Source organism: Galeopterus variegatus, unplaced genomic scaffold, assembly GCF_000696425.1.
Source record: "Galeopterus variegatus unplaced genomic scaffold, G_variegatus-3.0.2 Scaffold3323, whole genome shotgun sequence".
Taxonomy (NCBI): domain Eukaryota; kingdom Metazoa; phylum Chordata; class Mammalia; order Dermoptera; family Cynocephalidae; genus Galeopterus; species Galeopterus variegatus.
In genome coordinates, this window is record NW_007729434.1 from 72,122 (window position 1) to 94,204 (window position 22,083).

Genomic DNA, 22,083 nt, shown 5'->3' on the forward strand with positions numbered 1-22,083 from the left:
TATATATTTGGAGATATATATATATATATACACACACATATATGTGTGTGTATACATATATATTTGAGACAAAATTAAATCAGGAGAGTTGTGAAGGTTAATACTAGGTGTCAACTTGATTAGATTAAGGAATGTCAAGAAATCTATTAAAGCTATCTTTTTAGGTATATTCATGAGGGTGTTTCCAGGAGAGATTAGCATGAGATCCTAAGTGGACTGGGTGGGAAAGATCTGTCCTCAATATGGGGAGAAACCATCCCACTGGGGGCCCCAAGAGAACAAAAAATTGAGAAAAAAGGTGAATGGCTCTATCAATTGGAGCTGGGATACACTCCTATCTCCTGTCCATGGACATCAGAGCTTGAGACTCTTCAGCTTTTGGGTTCCAGGACTTACACCAAAGACACCATCAGCTTCCCTGGACTTGGACTGAGCCATGCTACCAGCATCCAGTTTGCAGATGGCCTATTGTGGGACTTCTCTTCACAATCGTGTGAGCTAATTCCCTTAATAAATCCCCTCTCATGTATTTATAACATATCCTGTTGATTCTGTCTCTCTGGAGAACCCTGACTAATACAAGAGAGTGTGAGATGAAAAGAGAATACTAAGGAACATGGATATTTAATGAAAGGGCAGAGACACAGGAGACCACAAAGGAGCCTGAGGAGCAGTGGGCCAAAGAGGTAGAAGATATATCAGGAAAGTATAATTTCATAGATGCCAAGGAAAGAGTAGACAGTGTCAGATGCAACTGAGACATCAAGTAGGATAAGGACTGAAAAGTTCATTGATCCCTGGAGAAGCAGGAATACAGGGTGAAGAAACAGGCTACTACAATGGAATCAATGTAAAGATAACCATATAGGCTCTTATCTCTCAGAAACCAATACAGGGACAGCGGCTGATGGAAGCCACACTGAGAAGCACTTCAGAGATTTTAAAAGAAACCCATGAGTTCTCATCATTGATTGCCAGGTACTTTGATCAAATAGCCTGTGTTTTATCTGACGGTTGCGGTTTTATAAAATCTTCTCTTGTTATATGTGTTTATATTTGTCAAAACTGGTTATCAGAATTTTTTTGTTCTTCAAGGAAATATGGTCTTTGTATATTTTAGGAATTGAAATGTGAAATGATTAGAACAAGAAAATACAGCTCATCCTGCTTTCTACCTTCTTGTACACTGAAGGCATAGACAAAAATATGCATGGATTGGATCTAGAATTCTGTACCCTGTTCTACTTCTCTCAGGACTTCTTTGTTCAGGAATCTATTCTTAACTCTTCTACACTAGGCTGATGTATGAGATTTTAGGTAAAGATAATATACCATGAAGAAAGTAGATGATTATTCATTGCTACATTCTCAGTGCTGAAGATAATGCCTGTTACACAGGAGGCCCTTAAAAAATGTTTATCCAATAAATACATGAAAGGAAATGGAAAAAAGTTATAATCTTTATGTCTAATAAAAAGAGGGAGAAAAAAACAGAAAAAAAAAAAAAAGCTACAGAAAATACCTTTTGGGTGCTTAGAGTTTTTTGAATGACCAGTTTTAAAAAATTATGAGCACTTTACAAGCTCAATCGTATATCTGAACTGATCCATGCAAATCTTAACATTCTCCAATAGTCCCCAAATGGCAAATGGTTGGGGGTGAGGGCTCTAGTCCCCCAAAGGAATAGAGGAATGTTTCAGACTTTCATACCAGTATTTTTTTTTCAAACAAAAGGTTTCACATATTTATTAAGGAATCACTCCACTTGTGCACAGCATAGAAACAAAGAATTTCCCCAATAAAGCATGTCCACGTGTCCACATTTTCAGCTTGATATATCATACCAATATTTTTAATAGCAATATTTAATAGCAAAGGAGAGGAACACTGTGAAATTTATTTGGATTAGTATGTAGGTCTAAAGGGCATATTTTCAAAGAAACTATTCTCAGCAAATTTTAGGCAGTAAGGGAAGACTGAAATACAATTGACGGCTGGCTTGCCTCGTGCTTCTGTGAGACTGTCATTACAGAGGCAGCCTCTGGTCCTTAGAGAAGCACTTGGAATGGACTCAGCAAATTCACTGGCACTTACAGCAACCCATTCATCCTTTCTAACAGACTGCTGTTGCAGAGGGACTTCATAGCTTTGTTTTCCCCAGCTAGCCCTCCAAACTATATGATGTGGTACAGTTTGAGCAATGATAAATATTTAGAACTAGCTGTACAGCAGTTTTTGACAGAGGTTTGCTTTTGGAAATTCAAATTCATATGCTTCTTAGAAAATATCCAATGGAAATTTTAATTCAAATATTTACCTAAGAGCCACTTTTTAATATTGCTTGCTTACTTCTCTTTTCCTAGAAGAGGCACACTATCTGTGTAAATATGCAATTTTATTCGGGTTAAGTAGGAAACATTACCTTAGAAGTTTAACAAATGGGGCCGGCCTGGTGGTGCACTGCTACAGTGCGCCGCTTGGGAAGCGCGGTGGCGCTCCCGCCGAGGGTTTGGATCCCACATACAGACCGGCCGCTCACTGGCTGAGCGAGGTGCGGGAGCAACACCGAGGGTTGCGATCCCGTAGCCGGTCCCGGTCCGGTACGGGCGCGACACTGAGGGTTGCGATCCGTTGCCGGTCACGAAAAAAGACAAAAAGGAAAAAAAAAAAAAGTTTAACAAATGATTTGAGAATATTTTGTCCTTAATAGTTTCATGCCAAAACATTACATTTTATAAATATTGTATGAGGAGTCTTCAAAATATCAGCAAAAGATTCGTATTATCTTTTAATCCCACTTTTCAATGAACTTTGAGGTACGCTTGTATTTTTTTAAATGACTTTCATATTTTTTACAGCTGTTTTTCCTCCCCATTGAACTCCATTTAATACCCTCATGATAGCTTACCACAGGACATTTTTGTTGGTATTAAATCTGTATAAATTCCTATTCAAAGTACCTTTAGGCTATTATGTCACCCAGGGTAGCTAGTGTACCTACCCTCGCCCCAATCCCTGTCCACAAGGGTCACAATAGAATAGCAGTATCACTGGAAGAACAGTCAGACCAAAATTTCCCCAAAGGCCAAGGCCGCAATCATTATTTCCATCTCCAATATTTACTCTAGTGCCTACATAACATTATGTTCATAAATGCTGAAACATGTCATAAGAAGCCAGGTGTTACTTGCATGTTGAACATGTAATTCAGGCTCAGGGGCCCTGATTCTCTTCTGCTGCCCTCAGCCTTCCTTGCTCTTGGGGTCTGCCTGTGACTGTGTCCCAAGCTCACCACTCTTTCTGTCTCCTATCTCCAAGGTGGGCAAAGAGGTAGGGAAAATGCCTGCCCATCCTCACCCTCTGATGCCTCTCTGTGAGTGTGCACAGAAGTGTAGAGAACACTTAATTGTGTTAGAGCTGCCCTAGCCCAGGCTAGAATAATAAATTGAGGTAATACAAGTAAAAAGCCTCAATACCAAGACACAGTAGAGGCTCACTAAATGGCAGCTATTATTATTATCAAGGCACAATTAGTTCCTTGATGCATGCAGTTCCCCTCACTATGCCCCAGCTACAGCCCTCAGGAGGAGGAAAATTATCATCAGTGATTGCACAATTAGCGATGCAAGAGAAATGAAAGCTAATTGTTTAGCATCAGCTCACTTTGGTGATACTTTGGATGGTACTCAAATTGGGACACGAAAGGTACTGTAAACATACTAAACACATTTTGAGCTGACATAATCATACTAGTTCAGCTGCAGTGTCCAATAAAATATGGCTCAGCAGCATAGATAAAAGCTATGGATCTAGACTGTGCAACTCAAATATGTCCGAACCAGTCTGCAAAAGAAACTAATAAGATGCAACATGAAAGAAAGGAATGCATGAAATATTAAGTGTACTGTGGTTTTAATTGTTTGTGACACCAACTTAACATATGGGCAATAAAGAATTCAATCTTACATAAAGTTTAAAAAGAAAAAAGAAGGAACTGAAAAAACTTGCTTGGGATTGGAGCCAATAAATTGGGGGTTGAAGAAAAACAAGGAAGAAACACACCCTCATTTGCTTCTAGCATGGTTAGCTGATCTGTTTGAAATTAGATCCACTTTCAACTGTTTTAACTTAATTATTAAGCCATTTCTTAACCTCACGAATGCAGTTTTCATGTGCTTTCAAATCTGGCCCTGAACTAATAGACCCTTTCACTTCAGTGGTTTTGGAAATAAATGTTAGATGGAGAGGAAAGCATTTTAATGGTGTTTTTCTGGGGGTCAAAGCTCTGAAAATACAGTATAGTTTGTACATAAAATTCAGTCCACCTGAATATCCTGCTGGCCCCTTGTTTGGTAACAAGGCAAACCAGGCCACCCTTTAAAACTCTGACTTCCTTTCCAAGCAGTCGGCTGTGTTGGTGCTGAGCTATCTAACTGCTCCAGTGAATCCATTATTAGGATCAAAGTCACAGTGGATGAGAAACAGGTGGCAGCCAGGCACCCTGGGGCAGCCTTTCCTTCACTTGTGAAAAACAGAACAGTAGGTCCAGGTTTCTATTCCAAAATGTTCTCCTTCAAAAAGGGATATAAAGAATAAGAGGAAGGAATGTCTGTCAGCAAGAACAGTCAATGCTATGGGGCTACTGGAACCGCTTTCTGTTAATCTGTCATTCTCATGTAGAGGAACCTCGTAAGCTGAGGTTTCATCTGCCATTTTGAAAGAAACTGATGACTGATGAATACATTTAAAATGATAAAGTACTGTGCAGTTTTACTTTCATTGATTGAAATAATGCCTTACCATGTACCACAAATTAATAATAATAATAATAGTAGGAGCCAACATTTATTGATTGCTAAACCATTTCCATGTATATCCTAAGAAGTAGGTACTACTAATACCCAATTTATAGAGGACAGAACTGAGGTGGACAGAGATTGAATAACTTGCCCAAGGTCATGTTTTTTGTAAGTGGTGGAACAAGGATTCAAACCCGGGTAATCAGAATCCAGAATCTATGTTCTTAATTGGAATACTATACTGTGCAGTGAAAACCAAGGAAAGCAAAGTACTTAAAAAAAAAATTTTTTTTAAATCAAAATAAAAGCCAGTAAATCACTGCTATTTAAAGTTATACTTACTGGATCCTTTCATCAAACGTTTACTATACCTACTACGCATTAGGTACTTTGTCCACATTATCTAATTTAATCCTCTGAAAATCAGTTATTATCTCAGTTTTACAAATGAAAACGTTGTGATTCAAGAAATTGAGCTGTACGGCTATAGGTCATCACAGGAACTGGCATGGGAATTTGAACCCAAACTGGACAGACTGCACAAATCCTGAGCTCTTTTCACAAAGCTGGCCCACCTCTTCTTTCTCTAAGGTGATTCTTCATTATTTTTTAAGAACTCAAAAAAGAGAAAAGCTTTCTAACAGAACTATCTATAAGTTTAAAATGAGAAGAGAAAATGTCCTTCTTTTCTATCTTCTACCAGGCACAGAATAGCTCTGACTTCTTAAGTATCGATCTTAGAAATAAGATTCAAGTGATTTGTTATAACATGGGCCATACAAGGAAAAAGAACATCAGTAGAAACTAGTTAGGCTTTATTAAGACACACAGAAGTAGTGTTCATATTCTCTTGTCTTCCTAAGGCAGACTTATAACTTTAATACCATTTTTAACTGCACACACACAGATGATTCATATTGCCCATTTTCTCATCATATTGTCCCCCGCCCCCTTTTTTATGTTTTGTATCCAGTGTGAATTTACTCTGGTGGATAACTTCTACTGTCCAGAGGTTATCAAATAAGACTCCTGAAATTGAAAAGGGAAAGGCAGGATGGAACTGGGCTTTAAAACACAAGCTTGGCCCACACCCATTAGGATGGCTACTATGAAAAAAAAAAAAAAAAAATGGAGAATAAGTGCAGGTGAGGATGTGAAGAATCTGGAACCCTTGGGCGCTGTTGGTAGAAATATAAAGTGGCACAACTGCTGTGGAAGACAGTACAGCAATTCCTCAAAAAATTAAAAATGTCGTATGACCCAGCAATCCCTCTTCTGGGTAAATACCCAAAAGAACTGAAAGCAGAGACTTGAAGAGAAATATGAGCACTCATGTTCAAAGCAAGCATTAGTCACATTACCGAAAAGGTAGAAACAATCCAAATGTCCATCGATGGATGAATGGATAAACAGAGTGGAATAGCCATACAATGGAATATTATTCAGCCTTCAAAAGGAGGAGTATTCTGACACTTGCTGCAACATAGATGAACCTTGATGACATTACACTAAGTAAAATAAGCAAGTCACAAAAAGACAAACACTTTATGATTCCACTTATATGAGGTACCCATAGTAGTCAAATTCATAGAGACAGAAATTAGGTTAGAAGTTAGCAGAGGCTGGGGCAGGAGGAAATGGGGAATTGTTATTTACTGAGTACAGAGTTTTGGTTTTGCAAGATGAAAAAAGTTCTGGAGGTTGGTTGTACAGCAATGTGAATGTACTTAACACTACCGAACTATACATTTAAAAATGGTTAAGATGGTAAAATTTATGTTTTATATAGATATATTTTAACACAATTAAAAAATAGAAACCAAAATATGGGCTTAAAAGTTGGTAAGGCCTGGATATAAATCCTGTCCTGTGTCTCCCATCTTCTAATCTTTTGACTCTGGATAAGCTATTTATTGAGTTACTGATGCTCACATTCCTTATCTGTGAAACGGGGCTAATAATTCCTTTCTCATGGAGTACAAGAGTGATATAAATGAATGCATGTAAGAATTTAGCACAGGACTTGGTCCACAATAAGCTCCATAAATATTGACTTTGGGTTATAGCAGTAGGTATGAAGTATTTAGCCAATGGCAATTTAGATTTGATAATGTATTGTGACTATGTTTTTAAAAGGACTCTTCAACTCTTAGAGATATTTACTGATATATTTGTAGACGAAATAAAATAAGCACAGTGGAGGGAATACAGATAGATAAGAGCACAGATGACATAAGATTGTCTATGAGTTGACAACTGTTAAAGGTGGGATTATTATACTACTCTCTCTACTTTTGTATGTGTTTGAAAATTTCCACAAATAGATTTTCAAAATAGAGTTAAAACAACAAAAAAAATCACTGACCCCAGTCTTTGATGATGGCTCTCAGATAACCTTTCATACCACTGAATGGTCATGGATTTGGCACAGGTGACACTAGATCCTGTCTACCCATTGATTTTCAGATGGAATGATTGAACAGCAGAGCAATTTTCAAAGGAAATCTCAGTTGTATAGAAAGATCATCATGATAAACATGTTACCACAAAAGCAGGTTGCACACGAGATCATGGTAAAAATATCAATGTTCTTAACATCTTAAAACTGTGTTTTTCTCAAATTTCCTATTCTACTGGACACACACACGCACACACACACACAACTTTTGTCCATCCCCGCCATCATTTTCATATCATTCGTCTTCTGAATTATTATTAATACTTTCATGGAGGACAATCTCCACCATCTAAGGAGATTCAACTCTAGTTTCTGAAGTTGGTACTGGAAAAGTTTGGTATTATTATATTAAAACATTAAAACTGCTTCTATAAATACCACACACTCCTCCCAGTTGATGATTCTTTCCTAGAAGAGTGTGTATCAGAATCACCAGTGAGCTTGTTCAAAAACAATTGCTTTCTTTCTCTGTACTCCACAAATATGTATAATTATATTTCAATTAAAAACAAAACAAAATAAAACAATCACAGAATCCCACTCACGAAGTTTCTGATTCAGGAGGCCTGGGGTGGGCTCAAGAACTTACATTTTCCAGAAGTTCCCAGATTATGCAGCTGCTGAGGGGATAGGGAACAACCTTTGAGAATTACTGTCCTAGAACATCTACAAAATCTTGTGTGTTCCCTGCTTCCCCATCACTTCTTCTATCCTGAGAACAAAAGTCCCCTGACACCTTCCACAGAAAAGTTCATGATCTATGCTTTCTTTGATTTATACTTATCCCTTTGAGTTCTAGGATGCCTTCCACTGCATAAATATTACACAGCCCTTTTCTGAAATTAATTAAATTTATTTAAAAATATGTCTTATTAGGTTTGATATATGTCATTTGATATATATGTCATTTGTTTTGGTTCATATTGTCAGCAAAAACTTGTGTAGTACTTGTATAAATTCATTAAAAGAAGCCTTTTGACCCCAACAAGTTTGGTATATCTTTAAAAACTGACTGATAATAATGAAGATTAAAAGTAGCATTCATTAATAGATAGGAAGTTGCAAATGGTGGTAAAAGACTTGCCTGATGTTTCCCTTAAGGTCAATGCTCAAATCAGTATTCCTAACCCTTGGCCTCGTGCATGCTGTAAGACTCTGTTTCTAGAGGCCCAGGTGTATCAGCGGCCAACTGACCTTCTTTCTCATCTCACTATTTTTGGGGGGCCATGCTGGCTCAGAGTCGGGCTGGCGTTAGAACTGATGACACCACTTCTAGGCTAGAAGAAGGGAGGGGAGAGTAGAAAAGCCTGCCTCACAAAATTTAAATGGGGCTGCCCTTTTAGAAAGTGTAACATTACAGTAAAAGTATTAATGGAAGGACACCACTTTTCCTTACTGTTGTATTATTAACGATGTTTTAGGATACTACCCTTTTCACGAGGCATATAGGAGGGATTAACTCAGGCAGGGTCTTTGAAACAATATTTTGCTCACTGCTGCCATTTGTTGTGAAATCCTTTTCACTGCAGCAATTTGAAAATCAACCTTCGGGCTGGCCTGTTAGCTTGGTTGGTTAGAGCACAGTGTTATAACACCAATGTCAAGGGTTTGGATCCCTTTACCAGCCAGCAGGCAAAAAAAAAAAAAAAAAAAAAAAAAAAAAAAAATCACTCTTGTAAAACACTATGTAGAAAAATATAAAAAAAAAAAGCCAACTTCCTTAAAAAATTTCTAAAGTATTAATTAACATATCAAAAGCCAAATCTTTAGCAATATATATTTTTCTTTTTCTTTTCAAATACAAATGGCAAATATCATACAATTATTTCACAGTTGACAATTTTTTTTAAAAAAAAGTACTTCATAATTTTACTAGAAATTATCAACATGGTAATTATATAAATGAGGAACTAGATATGTCAGTTGTGTTAAGAGACTCTCCCCATACCTAGCCATATTTAAAGGACAGATCTCTAAATAATGATTAATAGAAGCATTATCCAAATACAAAAAGTTATGTAGCACTTTCCTTTCAGGCTCAAATAATGTCTTAAGTAAATCATAACAGTTCTTTCAGATACTACTGCATCAAACAGATCACAATAAAGTTAAAATAATGTGAAAATTGACATGTATTTTTTTTTAAAACGAGAACAACAACAAAACTTGAGACCAGAATCTGATTTTTCCTGACTTGGTTCATGACTTATTTTAGCAATATAATTTAAAAGCTAGATTACACTGTTCCTTCCAGGCCATCTATCCCAACTCCTCAGTATGGATTTTTTAAAAATAAAAACGATAGCAAAAATGAATGATTATGCTTATCAAGTTTTAGCGTTCTCTCCTGGCTGAGCAGGATGACACATTTGGCAGGGTTTTGACAAAAGCTAGTCTACAACATTCCATTATGGGTCAGATGGTGTGCACCCAGATCCTTTACATGCACTTGTCAAGCTCATGAGAGGTGTCACTCCTGTTGGATACTACAGTCCAGAACCACAGTCATGAGAATGTAGATAATAGTACGCTGTCGCTATTCCCAAAGTAAAGCTATATACTTCCTTTATTTCAATTAACATGCCCTTGCAATTTATTTTGAGGGGAAAGATAGATAGATTAAAACAGTTTTGGAATCATATGGCCAGATAAATATCAGTTGTCTTTCCATAGGTTGCCACTGCTATGTACGTTTTTTGGAGCACTTAACAATTGTGTTGGAGAAAGGACATCAAATGACGCTTAGAAATGTGATACACATTTTCATTTCACACTCCATCAGCTTTTACAACTGTAGCTCAATGAAATGTAAGAGGAAGCTTGGCAAACAGCCATATTTACCAAGGTATAAAATGGGGGTCAGGTTACTTTTTTATAGAAAGAAAAAAAATAAGGTTAATTTTCACTCCACATGACTAAAGTAGATATCCAGCTAACACCTTATAGAAAGGCACCATAACCACACATATGACATGGTTTAGTGCCTGTGCAAATGCAGGTTTTTACTATGCTATAAACAGCATCATAAGGCAAGAAAACGTTCCTTTCCTTATCCCCTTCCACTCAGGATCTACTGATACAGAAGCATAGGGATCAGATCATCTTCGCCGTTAAATCTTTCACCTGCAAATAACAGCTTTTATCCTCTGCTTCTAGCCTGGAAACAGAAACAGCTTATTCCCTTTACAGGCAGAGAAGCAAAGCTATAGGCATCAGCAAAAACGCACCTTTCTAATTCAGATTTCAATCTGCCAGAAAGGATTAAAGCCTCATGCATACACAAAAAGGGAACTATAAACGATAACAGAAATGTGGTCTGGAATCACTGTGCTTCCACAACTGCTGTGTTACTAGCAGGCTAGAGAGGAAAGCATCTTTTACTTACCTTTGTTAAACCTGAGACTTCTCCCTTTGCTAAAGGTTTGCTGATGGATGGCGTGTATACTTTGGCATCTGATACTGGCTGCCCTTTCATAAAATATTTTCCTGATTCATAAATGTCCACTTCAACCATTTTCCCCATGAATGAGGTGTTCTTTGGCACTAAAACCTTAAAAAAAATTGAGAAGTCTTATTTAAAAACAACCTTTTTATTTTAGAACAGTTTTAGATTTATAAGATTATTGCAAAGAATTTATAGAGTTATTGCAAAGGCAGTACAGAGTGTTCCTGTATACCCCACACCAAGTTTCCCCTCTCATTACATTACATCTTACATTAGTATAATATATTTACACAATTAATGACCAAAATTGATATACTACTATTAACCAAAGTCCATACGTTATTCAGATTTTCTCAGTTGTCTCCTAGTGACCTTTTTCTATTCTAGGATCCCATCCAAAGTGGGCGCTATCTTCCAACTGCTCAAGGATCTGGGGATCCTTTGGAAGGGAAGGCATTTCTGGGAGGAGCTCCCAGACTATAGAGAGTGCTCTTCTATTGCAGGACGCCTGCTGTCCTGAGGCATGTGGAAGGCAGACCTGGGAAACCCCCCAGCAATCAGCCAGCACTTTTGGACAGGCCTTTGATATTCTGCTCTTGGTTGTCTCATGCAATGAAGAAAACTGAGACAATACTGATGAAAGCCTTATACTTTTAATTCCTTCCAAGTTAGCTGTCAGAGTAATGGCTTGAGTAGGCACTTCAAACAGAGGCCTGCATGTTTGTGTGTATATGAGGATGTGTGTGTGCATGCATGTGCGCATGGTTCAGAGAAGGATGAATGTTTAAAAGCAACCTTTTCAATCACTCAAAACATTGGCATTTGGAGCTAAATGACTGTCCCCCCACCCCTCACCCCAACTAACAGCTGCCATTCATTTCTTTTGCTGTGTTAGAAAAAGCATGTGTCCTGGGAGCCCACCTCCATATAGAACCAGCTACTCTAAAGGATGCTTTGGCTAGTTCACAGGAAGCTGTCAGATGGTCTCCTTCCACTAGAGATTACTGATAAAAGTACTTGTTTGCCTAGAGCAAATGTTTTGCTCCTTTGGGACTTACAGGTAGTTTGCATGCATCAGGTCTCCCTTACACTTCTATTTTATTTTATTTTATTTATTTATTTATTTTTTCCTTTTTGTCTTTTTTCGTGACCGGCAACGGATCGCAACCCTCAGTGTCGTGCCCGTACCGGACCGGGACCGGCAACGGGATCGCAACCCTCGGTGTTGCGCCCGCACCTCGCTCAGCCAGTGAGCGGTCGGTCTGTATGTGGGATCCGAACCCTCGGCGGGAGCGCCGCCGTGCTCCCAAGCGGCGCACTGTAGCAGTGCGCCACCGGGCCGGCCCCTACACTTCTATTTTAGTACTGGAGCTACTTGCCAATCTTTTCAAGTTGGAATCCAAAATAAAAAGACCAATTCTAATCCATCAATACTCTGATATCTAGTTATAATCTTTACCTCTGGAACTCATCATCTTATTTACAATAATAATTCCTATGAAATCTTTGATGTGCTTAGTTGTTACATGAGAACCAGAAGTTCCACAGCCAATTTCTCTGAGAGGCAAAATTTTATCTTGGTCTTTCTGGGTTTGATTTTTATGACCACTTAGTACAATGCTCATCAAAGTATAGGAAAAGGGTCACCTGGGTGGTGAATTACTCATGGTAAGCAAAACAACTAAAAGAGCTTTAGTATCAGGATATGAAAGCCCTTTTAAATCAAGTTCCATAAAATAAGAAAATCTCTAGAGCAAACTATATCCCTGGGAGATTTGGTACTATTCTAGGGGAAAATAACCTTCCTTGATCTGATGCCTTGATCTGAATGAAGGGCTGTGTTTTTTCCTCCTTCGGTTTTTAATAATTGGAAAAGGCCCGGCTGCTTTAAATTGGAGGAAACAGCTAATGAGGCATGCCACTGCCTTTAAAATGAAGGGGAAAAAGTTCCCTGCTGAGGCAAAAACCAGATGGCAGGAGAAAGGAGAGGAAAGAGACAACCCAAATCCAGTCCTCCCCAGGGCCGAGCAGAAGGTTGGCCTGAATAGAAAAATGGCTCTCTGGAGTCTATTAACAAGATGGGAAACAGAGAAGAGACTCAGTTCAAACATGGAGTGTTGTGAATCCTTCCTCAGCTGTAGTCTCAGTAGAGTAGAATAGAGCATGTTCAGTCTGGGCTTTGAAAAGCTCCCCCCATGTTTCCTGAACACCCACTGCCTTTTGAGGTTATTCCATGTGAAACATCAACACTGGTCGCCTCTTCAGCTATTGGTTTCCTGATTCCCTTGCCCATCCCTTATCGAGCTTGCCCACACTAGCCTTAAGGGTCTTCCCAAGCTCTAAGTATAGCCGTGACCCACAGAAAAAGTTTTCACTTCTCATCTAGTGAGAAAGGAACAGAAAAGTAGGAAAACTCACTTGATTTTTTAAAAATGTCAATATAATCCAGAATGACCATGAAAATCCCTATACCCCCAGGAGTCTCCCACCTAAGAGGGTGTATCCAATTTCCTCCTTGGCCCTTGTCAAGGTCCATGCCCCTGAAGGAGGCACTCTGTTTTCTTCAGTCACTTTTGAATTGCTTTCCCATCTACAGAAGTGGAATCTCAAATGCTGAAACAGAAGTTGGGCTCCTTAGATAGGCTGGGAAGGAAGGCTAGTGAATGGTGAGCCCGTAGGGATGGCCTCCATGACTCACAAAGTGAAGTTGGTTTGATTCTCACACTGGTTTCTATAGTTGTTCACACAATTTGAACAGAGCTCAAGGAATAGCCTGTTTTTCTTCTGCTCCCAGCACTCTTTATCAAGGTAGAAGTTAAAAAAAACAAATACTAAAAGTAAATAAAACTGAAAAACCAACCGACCAACTGAACAAAAAAACTATCTGACTGATGTGACGGTGAGAGGAAATCCCTGCCCTTCCATGCTTATGTCACCCATGCAGACATCCTTCCTGTCCTCTGAGCAGGCCTCCCTGCCACACCTACTTTGCTAGGAGGTAGGAATTTTGGCCTTCCTAACTGCCTAGTTCCAAACTCCCAAAAGCCTAAGGCTGGTCTTGTTAAAGATTAATGTGGACTAAAACACACTAAACACACTTATTCCTTCAAATAGAATGTATTGTAGAATAAGCCACAAAGATAAGCCCCTTTTTAGCCTGGCCGGCTTGATGCTATAAAATAGTCTTGTTGCAACAAGATTCAACCCTCTCTCCTTTTAAATCCCTTTTGCCTGAAGCTTTCAGAACTCTTTCTCGTTTTGGAGAAAACTCAAGAATACTGAAGTGCCTCTTACCTGCTCATAGAATCGATTGTGTGCAACATAAAACTTGGAATCAAAGGATTCTTCTGTTACTAACACTTGTTGTCTTTCACCAGTCTGTGGAGAGAAGGCGAGAGGGAAAAAAAGGAAAGATAAGGGCAAACACTCTGAGAATTCAAAAATAAAGGCCAGCCCAAATAATTCTGGACTCAGTAGTGCTCTCTTGAATTTAATGAGACTGTAGATTGCTAGTTACTTAGTAGCCGACATTGTTCAAATTAGTGATCAAATTTCTTGAAAGACATTAACTATGTGGTAATATAAAATTAGCAGAGTATGAACTCTTATTTTCTTACATAACTCTGACAACTTGATCTTATTTCCTCTCTCAACATAAGATAATTAAAGCTTCTAAGACATACAAAAATCTTCTAAATATCACTGCTTCATGAAACAAAGTTGCACAACAAGCCAGAACATGCTGCTTCTAATCCAAATTCATGAAAATATTTTGGCAATATGAGAGAATAGGAATAAACATTAATTTGAGTTATGAGGGATGTAAATAAAGAAAATGCCTCTAGAAACTAATCATTAGGCCTCTGCCCCTCAGCATTTCATATGTCATATACAATTCTGAAATTACTGTCTAATTCACACAGCTATTCATTTGTATACATTTTTTTCTGTCATAAGCAACTGTCTCTTTGCTACAGCCATGGACACATGTTCATTTACTTATTTATTTTTAATGAGAAAGCAAAAACATGGGACTGTTCATTTTCTACAAGACTGATCTACATTTAAGATCCTAGCACACATTTTTAATAACTAAGAAGTTAAATCAGCCAAAACAATGGTTAAAGAAATGTGATTATTCTTAAAAAAAATTCTACCATTTCCAAATTTATTCCACTGTGAAATGCAGCATTTAAAGTATCAATTACTTTTCTTACAAGTTGTCAAAATGTCTGAGGTAGCAAACAAACTGTATTGAATGATTGTGCCTGAAATTATTTTTGCCATTGCTAGTTGATAAATACAACCATCCAAATTGAAGCAAGTTGGCAAGATGATTTTTTAAAATTCCTATTCTCATTTGTAGGGACTTGTCACCATGTTCAGGCAGTTACCATTTATGAAACATAAACACAGCTGCACTAAATAGACCACATAATAATTAAAAAAAAAATCAAATTCCCCTTTCCATCATACAATGCCAATACCTAAATACACCATAATTTACTATCTAGTGTATTATCCCATTCAAAATGTAGTCAGTCCCCTTAGCCAAAGGTTGTAAGGTCTCTGAGATGATCCTTATCAAAGATTTATTTCACTCCCTGAAAAACAATGAAAGTTCTGGCAACATTAATTTCTTTAAAAAAAAAAAAACAAGTAGCAAAAAAGGAAGTTCCCCCAACTTCTACTTTGAGCTTCAGTGGCTGTGTTTATCAAAAAGACTGGTGAAGATTGGGTTTCAATGAAGTACATTCTTCTGGAAGAAAACTTAGAATGTTTGCACACATTTCACAGTGTGAGTTGCTTATAACTTAGGATAAGTATCTGTCAATGGTTCTTAAGGAAATCTTCAATTATACTTCATCTAACATTAAGTTTTCAGGAAATTAATCTAACAACAATATGAAATTATAGAGCCACTAAAAATGTATGCTGCTTCTTTCCTCTTACTAAAATCAGTGTAGACAGCCTAGTCATCATTTTGGGCTGTTCTATTTCATCTGGAGATAATAATGATGACAGTAATATATATGCAGAGTTAGAAAGACTTGCTATGTTTATACAGTAAAGAGCTGGGCTTTTGATCAGTCATCAGAGAACTATTTGCAGGTGAGTTTTGAACTATTATTTGCCAGAGAGACTCAGGAGGACTGCTATGTACAATAATTTATGGTAACAAACACCTTCGGGGTCACCCTATTTCTGCCCTCAGCATATGGACCTTGTCTCCTTGGTGAGGCCCTTAATATTCCCTAGAGGATACTGAGCAAAAATGAGCATAAAAAGGCTAGGGCTTTAATCAAAAGCTGCTGCAATCCATCCTCACCCCCCTAAAAAAAAAAAATACGTATTTGTTATATATACACAAAACAATAAAAGCTTTCCTCAACATTTTTATGAATGAAGTTGCATTGAAGTGAATATAAAATACAACCTTTAAAAGAATCATCTATTTCAAATAATCTCAAAGTCAACAAAAAAGTTAAGGAAGGGGGAGTTCAGATGGAAGTCTGAAAGAGGCAACTTAGCTTTGGCGACAATGAACTTATGGGCTAAGCAAATGTATATCAACCTCATCTCTCCATTAAATGAGCCATCTCCCCTACACTTTCCAGCAGTTATCTCCCCAACCCTCCATGATAACCCAGTGTGGGTAAAGACCCTCATATAACAAGATTTAGGGTAGGCATCCTGATTTGCCATATCCTAAGAGTGCCTCCACTATCAGAATAAGGAAGTCCTGGTCCCAGGGAAAAAAGCAGGGCATCTGGAGAAAAAGGAAAAGACTACAGATATCCTTGGTCCACTAGCACCACACCAACCCAGCTGCCTAGTATGCTAATGGCAGAGATAGTCCACTAGAAGGGATCAGAGTTTGTCTTACAGAGAATGACAGACAGTGCATTTCATCTCGTCCAATATCATGCTACATCTATGCTCATTTGACATTCTGCTGAGAAGCCGACTTCTATGGCTACCTCACCCTCACTGACAGAACCCAGCCTAACAGCCAGAACCACTGACAGGAACGCAAGGTTACAGCACTTTGAAAAACGAACAAACAAAACCCTGCAAGTATGGAAGAGGTTGCAAATCACAGTTTTCATAAAAAATTTGTGACTGGCAACACAATATGGCTGTTCAGCAGACATGATGAAGACGCAACTGGAATTGTAAATCCAAAGAATGGTCTAGCAGGCAGCTTCAGGAGAACAGTGACATTCAAGGACAGGAAGAAAGGGGAAAGTGATCTACACGGAGAAGGAGGGGTCAAAAACATCAGCACGTGGTTCTAGCGGAACCCAAGGGAGAGGACTCCGTAAAGGGTTATCCAAACACATCAAATACCACATGCTTGGACTGGACGGTAGGGCAGGGGGACGCAGCGGCTGGGTAGATTATTTTTAAAATGAAAGAAACTTGACTATGTTTTGGGGCTTCACTTTCCTCATCTAAAAAATGGGAGGTTGGCAGAAGTGGGATGGAGATGGGGAGAGGATAGTGGGACTGAAGAGGAGGTGGATTATAATATTTAAAGAACCTTTTAGTTCCAAAGCTCTAAGTCATTGTTCAGGGTAAATCTGTAGGTCAGGGACTGGTGTGCCCACAAAGTTTCATGGGAATCAGATGAAGAAAATTATGTACTCTAACTTGAAGATCTCTCTCTCTCTCTGTCATTTGTGTCACATCCATGCTTAAAATTCCCCAAATGCCTGAAGTTGTGAGAAACATCAGTTCTAACCATATGGCCAGAGAACACACGTGAAACACACTCTTGCATTAAAAAAGCAGTGGTTTCCAACAGAATTTGGTTGCTGAATGAATGCTCATTCAAGTACACTCTTATTTCCTCATTTGTCCCGGAACAAACAATACACTACAAGTCTATATAAGGGTTTAAAGAAAAAACTAAAAAGAATTCTTTGAAGAAAGGGAGACATTACCCAAATCAAACAAAAACATTAGGGTATTTGGGCTAATACCTTCAATACAGTAAGAACTGTTACTTGTATAAGGACTCTTCAGACTATAAAAACAGAAAAGGTTTCTCTTAATTCACATATGGCTTTAAATATAAACTTTGTGTAAAATTTACTTTTCTTTTTACTACTTTTTAAAAAATCTTCTCACTTTTGCTTTACATAAACAGAAAACCTGAAATGTGGCATTGGAAAATAATGTCAATCCAATTTCTATTCTGAAGTGTTGAGTTAGAAAGATTTCAATATTTCAGGCCGGCCCCAGGGCTCACTCGGGAGAGTGCGGTGCTAGTAACGTTGAGGCTGCGGGTTCGGATCCTATATAGGGATGGCCAGTGCACTCGCTGGCTGAGCGTGGTGCAGACAACACCGTGCTAAAGGTTGCAATCCCCTTACTGGTCAAAAAAAAAAGATTTCAATATTTCAATATAATGTCTAGAGTACTGGAAAAAAATCAAAGGAGAGATCTCTCTATCTATCGCAGTGGTTTCCAACAGAATTTGGTTGCTGAATGACTGCTCATTCAAGTACACTCTTATTTCCTCATTTGTCCCGGAACAAACAATACACTACAAGTCTATATAAGGATTTAAAGAAAAAACTAAAAAGAATTCTTTGAAGAAAGGGAGACATTACCCAAATCAAACAAAAACATTAGGGTATTTGGGCTAATACCTTCAATACAGTAAGAAGTGTTACTTGTATAAGGACTCTTCAGACTATAAAAACAGAAAAGGTTTCTCTTAAATTCACATATGGCTTTAAATATAAACTTTGTGTAAAATTTACTTTTCTTTTTACTACTTTTTAAAAAATCTTCTCACTTTTGCTTTACTTAAACAGAAAACCTGAAATGTGGCATTGGAAAATAATGTCAATCCAATTTCTATTCTGAAGTGTTGAGTTAGAAAGATTTCAATATTTCAGGCCGGCCCCAGGGCTCACTCGGGAGAGTGCGGTGCTAGTAACGTTGAGGCTGCGGGTTCGGATCCTATATAGGGATGGCCAGTGCACTCGCTGGCTGAGCGTGGTGCAGACAACACCGTGCTAAAGGTTGCAATCCCCTTACTGGTCAAAAAAAAAAAAAAGATTTCAATATTTCAATATAATGTCTAGAGTACTGGAAAAAAATCAAAGGAGAGATCTCTCTATCTATCTATTTATCTGTCTAAAACCTGTGTAAGATAAACATTTATTTCTTGAAAACAGCTATAAGGTGGTAAAGAAATTATTTTGCTTCCTCAGAAGAATTTCTAACACTAACACTGATTTTTTCTGCCCGTTTTTTGCCTTAGAAAAAGAATGAAGATTAAAACATGTGTATCTAAAGTTCTTATAATCATTTGCATCATGATCCTAATAAACTTAGATTTTATTTCTATTTATCCTACAGAATACTCTCACATGCTACTTCTGCAGCTAAGCTTTTTGTTTTTCTTTCATTGTAGATAATAAAATACAATTTTCCTATCTGACTGGTTTCTGAATGCATGGACTCTGGGAAATGTCAAATGTCTTTCTTTAGGCTCCAGTCAAATTAGTTTTTTTTTTCCTAAGCTGCCTGGAACATGTTAAACACAAGGCTGTGACCTTAAAATCTGAAATAATATTTCTAGTGTCTGTGCGAAAGCCTGCCCTCACATACACCTTTAGACTAATTACTACAGTGTAATGTTGCCAGTGAACCACTGTAATTACACTTGGAGAAAAGTATGGTCTTGTTCTTTCCTAGCTAATGAAAATGATAACCTTTCCATTTTGATTCATCATTCACAACAGGCAGAGCATGTGATGCTGGGTCTCCTGGGTATACAGTAATTTTCTTGACTGTTTATGCACACTTCTGTATTCTGGCCCTGCAGAAGCTAGAATTAAAGAACCAGGCATACTTCTGCTAAAAACAGTCAACAGTAATAATAGCAATAACATTAAAATTTAATATCATCCTTACTCTACAATGCCATTCTATAATGAGATAGGGCTGTGACACAGGAATGTGTGTCAAAAATGATGATAGCATAGAAAACAAGTAATGAGCCTTTAAGTCCATCATATTTTAAATGCTAGCCATCAGTTTATTGCTCTGCTAAAAGATTCTTGAGAGGTGTTGGACAGTTTATTCTCAAAGGGGTTGGACTAGTATCTCACTCTTAAATGATAACAGAAAATACATTCCACTAGATTTTTAAAACCATTTGTCCTTTGTGTGAAAAAAGTATATTGTTTAGCTGCACTTACTAATAGAATTAAATGTAATCAAAAGGGAAAGAATGTTCCTTTGAAGCAGAATATCTATACTTCTAAGTATTTAATATATGCTTATCTATTAATTGCCATGAGTACCTCAATGTCCCTATTATTCTTTCCTTGTATTTTAGAAATATCCTAAATCCAGAGAAAAACTGCAAAAACAATTTGGCTTTGGTCAATCCTTCCTCCCAAAGCAACGATGCAAGATACAAAGGCTAGACCCAAGGCAGTTATACTGAATCAAAACAGACTATGAAGTTCCTGCTAACAAGAACTCCCCTGAGCATTTTTCTTCATTTGCGGGCTGGTTTTCTTTTAGCCATGTTTCCACCCCAATAAGAGAAAGACAATTCAAGGTAGTCTCTTCCCAGCTGGAGGCAAAATCCCATTCTTAATAACAAAGCTATTTTCATCTTCAGATTGAGAGTCAATAGTAACAGCAAATAGTTACACGACAAATGCTGACCCGATCCCTTTTCAGTATCAGGGATCTTTAACTAGTGCTGACTGAATTTCTACCTGTCTGTGCATTCTTGGTATTCTAGAACACTCTAGGGTATTACCTATAATGCTTTTGTGGATTTATTATTATTTTTAATTGTGGTAAGAACACATAACATGAGAACTACCCTTTCAATAAACCCAAACAAGTTAACCTCTTTATCACAGACCTGGCACTAGCACATCACATCTATTTCCCCCCACACCATGCAAACTCTGCAATGCCCAGGCAGTATGGTTAAGTGCTCAACATTTAAAAGTATGTAAAGTCCTAGCTGGCCAGATATTGCCAGGGATATTTATCTATGAGATTTTATTAATGAGATGACTAAGTGGGACCAAAAAAGGAAATGTATGTAGAACGCTTTTTTATTAAAAGCTCAGTCCTTAAAATTGAACATAATTTCCATTCACTTCCACCTTCCTCATCTCCTATAGGTCTCTATCAGTCATTACTTGCAAGCCCGGGCCAATCCGCTCTGATAAGCTTCTCATAAAGACACAAAAGTACGCTGTACACCTTAAATATATACACTTTTGTCAATTATACCTCAGAACGATGGGGGAAAACACAAAATGCTTGGAGAAAATATGAATTATTAGTCATATAATCATTCGATTAAAGATTTTTAACATAATGCCATGTTGCTATAAAAATACTAATTTTTAAAAAACTTAATTTATAATAAGAATTGCTATAAAAAAGTTAAAAAGCCAAAAAATTTCCAACACTTATGATACANAAAGTAATGTTTGCTAGGATGTGTAGAACCTCATTCAGACCATTTTAACCTTATTTTAAAAAACATTTTATAAATAATGAATTATAAAAATAGTCTTGTAAATCCATCCCTTCCTTTCACAGACTGGGTCACTGAAATGACAGAAAGCACAGGAAAAGTCCCTCTAGATCCTGCATTACTAGTGGTCTCTCAGAGCTCTTGGAAAATATGGCCCCCGGATGTGAAAGAATGAGTGTGGTCAATTTTTTTTTTTTTCCTTTTTGTCTTTTTTCGTGTCCGGCAACCGATCACAACCCTCAGTGTCGCGCCCGGACCGGGACCGGCAACAGGATCGCAAACCTCGGTGCTGCGCCCGCACTTCGCTCAGCCAGTGAGCGGGAACGGGTCTGTATGTGGGATCCAAACCCTTGGCGGGAGCGCCACTGCGCTCCCAAGCGGCGCACTGTAGCAGTGCACCACCAGGCCGGCCTGAGTGTGGTCAATTTTCTAGGCCTTGTTGAAAAGATATGAGAAAAGCTTTTGTATTTTTTTTTTCAACCACAAAGGCAGAAAATAAAGGCAGTATTCTCGCAGACAAAGAATGTAAGAACTCGGAGGGGGCTTAGTGATCTCTCTGATTTCACAGGGAGTGAACTAAGGTCCAGCCAGAATGGGGGTGGTGGTGGGGTGGTGAGTGGTCTGCTCAGTGGCAGGGGCAGAGAGAAGAAAGATTCTGAATGATTCCCACTGCTTGATACCTTCTATTTCATTGCTAGCCATAGAAAACTTACAACATCACAGATCTAATTCTGCAGTGTATTACTTTTCCTTGAGTAGAGAAACACCCATGACAAATGAAAAGCAATCGTTTTAAAATTCAACTTCTGGGTAGGTTTTTCAATATGTTACATAATCAGCAAGCTGT

The 22,083-nt window shown here is 38.0% G+C and overlaps 1 protein-coding gene across 1 annotated transcript in view; it reads right to left on the reverse strand.

Annotated features, from left to right (window-relative positions):
• Nucleotides 1–22,083, reverse strand: part of LOC103600373 (threonylcarbamoyladenosine tRNA methylthiotransferase-like) — a 151,403-nt gene that overhangs the window by 49,348 nt on the left and 79,972 nt on the right. The window contains exons 2-3 of the mRNA XM_008584636.1: nucleotides 13,997–14,080; nucleotides 10,643–10,807 (exon numbers count right to left, since the gene is read on the reverse strand). Coding sequence (XP_008582858.1) covers nucleotides 10,643–10,780 — 138 coding nt within the window. The 5' untranslated portion in view covers nucleotides 10,781–10,807; nucleotides 13,997–14,080. The remainder of the gene's footprint in view (nucleotides 1–10,642; nucleotides 10,808–13,996; nucleotides 14,081–22,083) is intronic.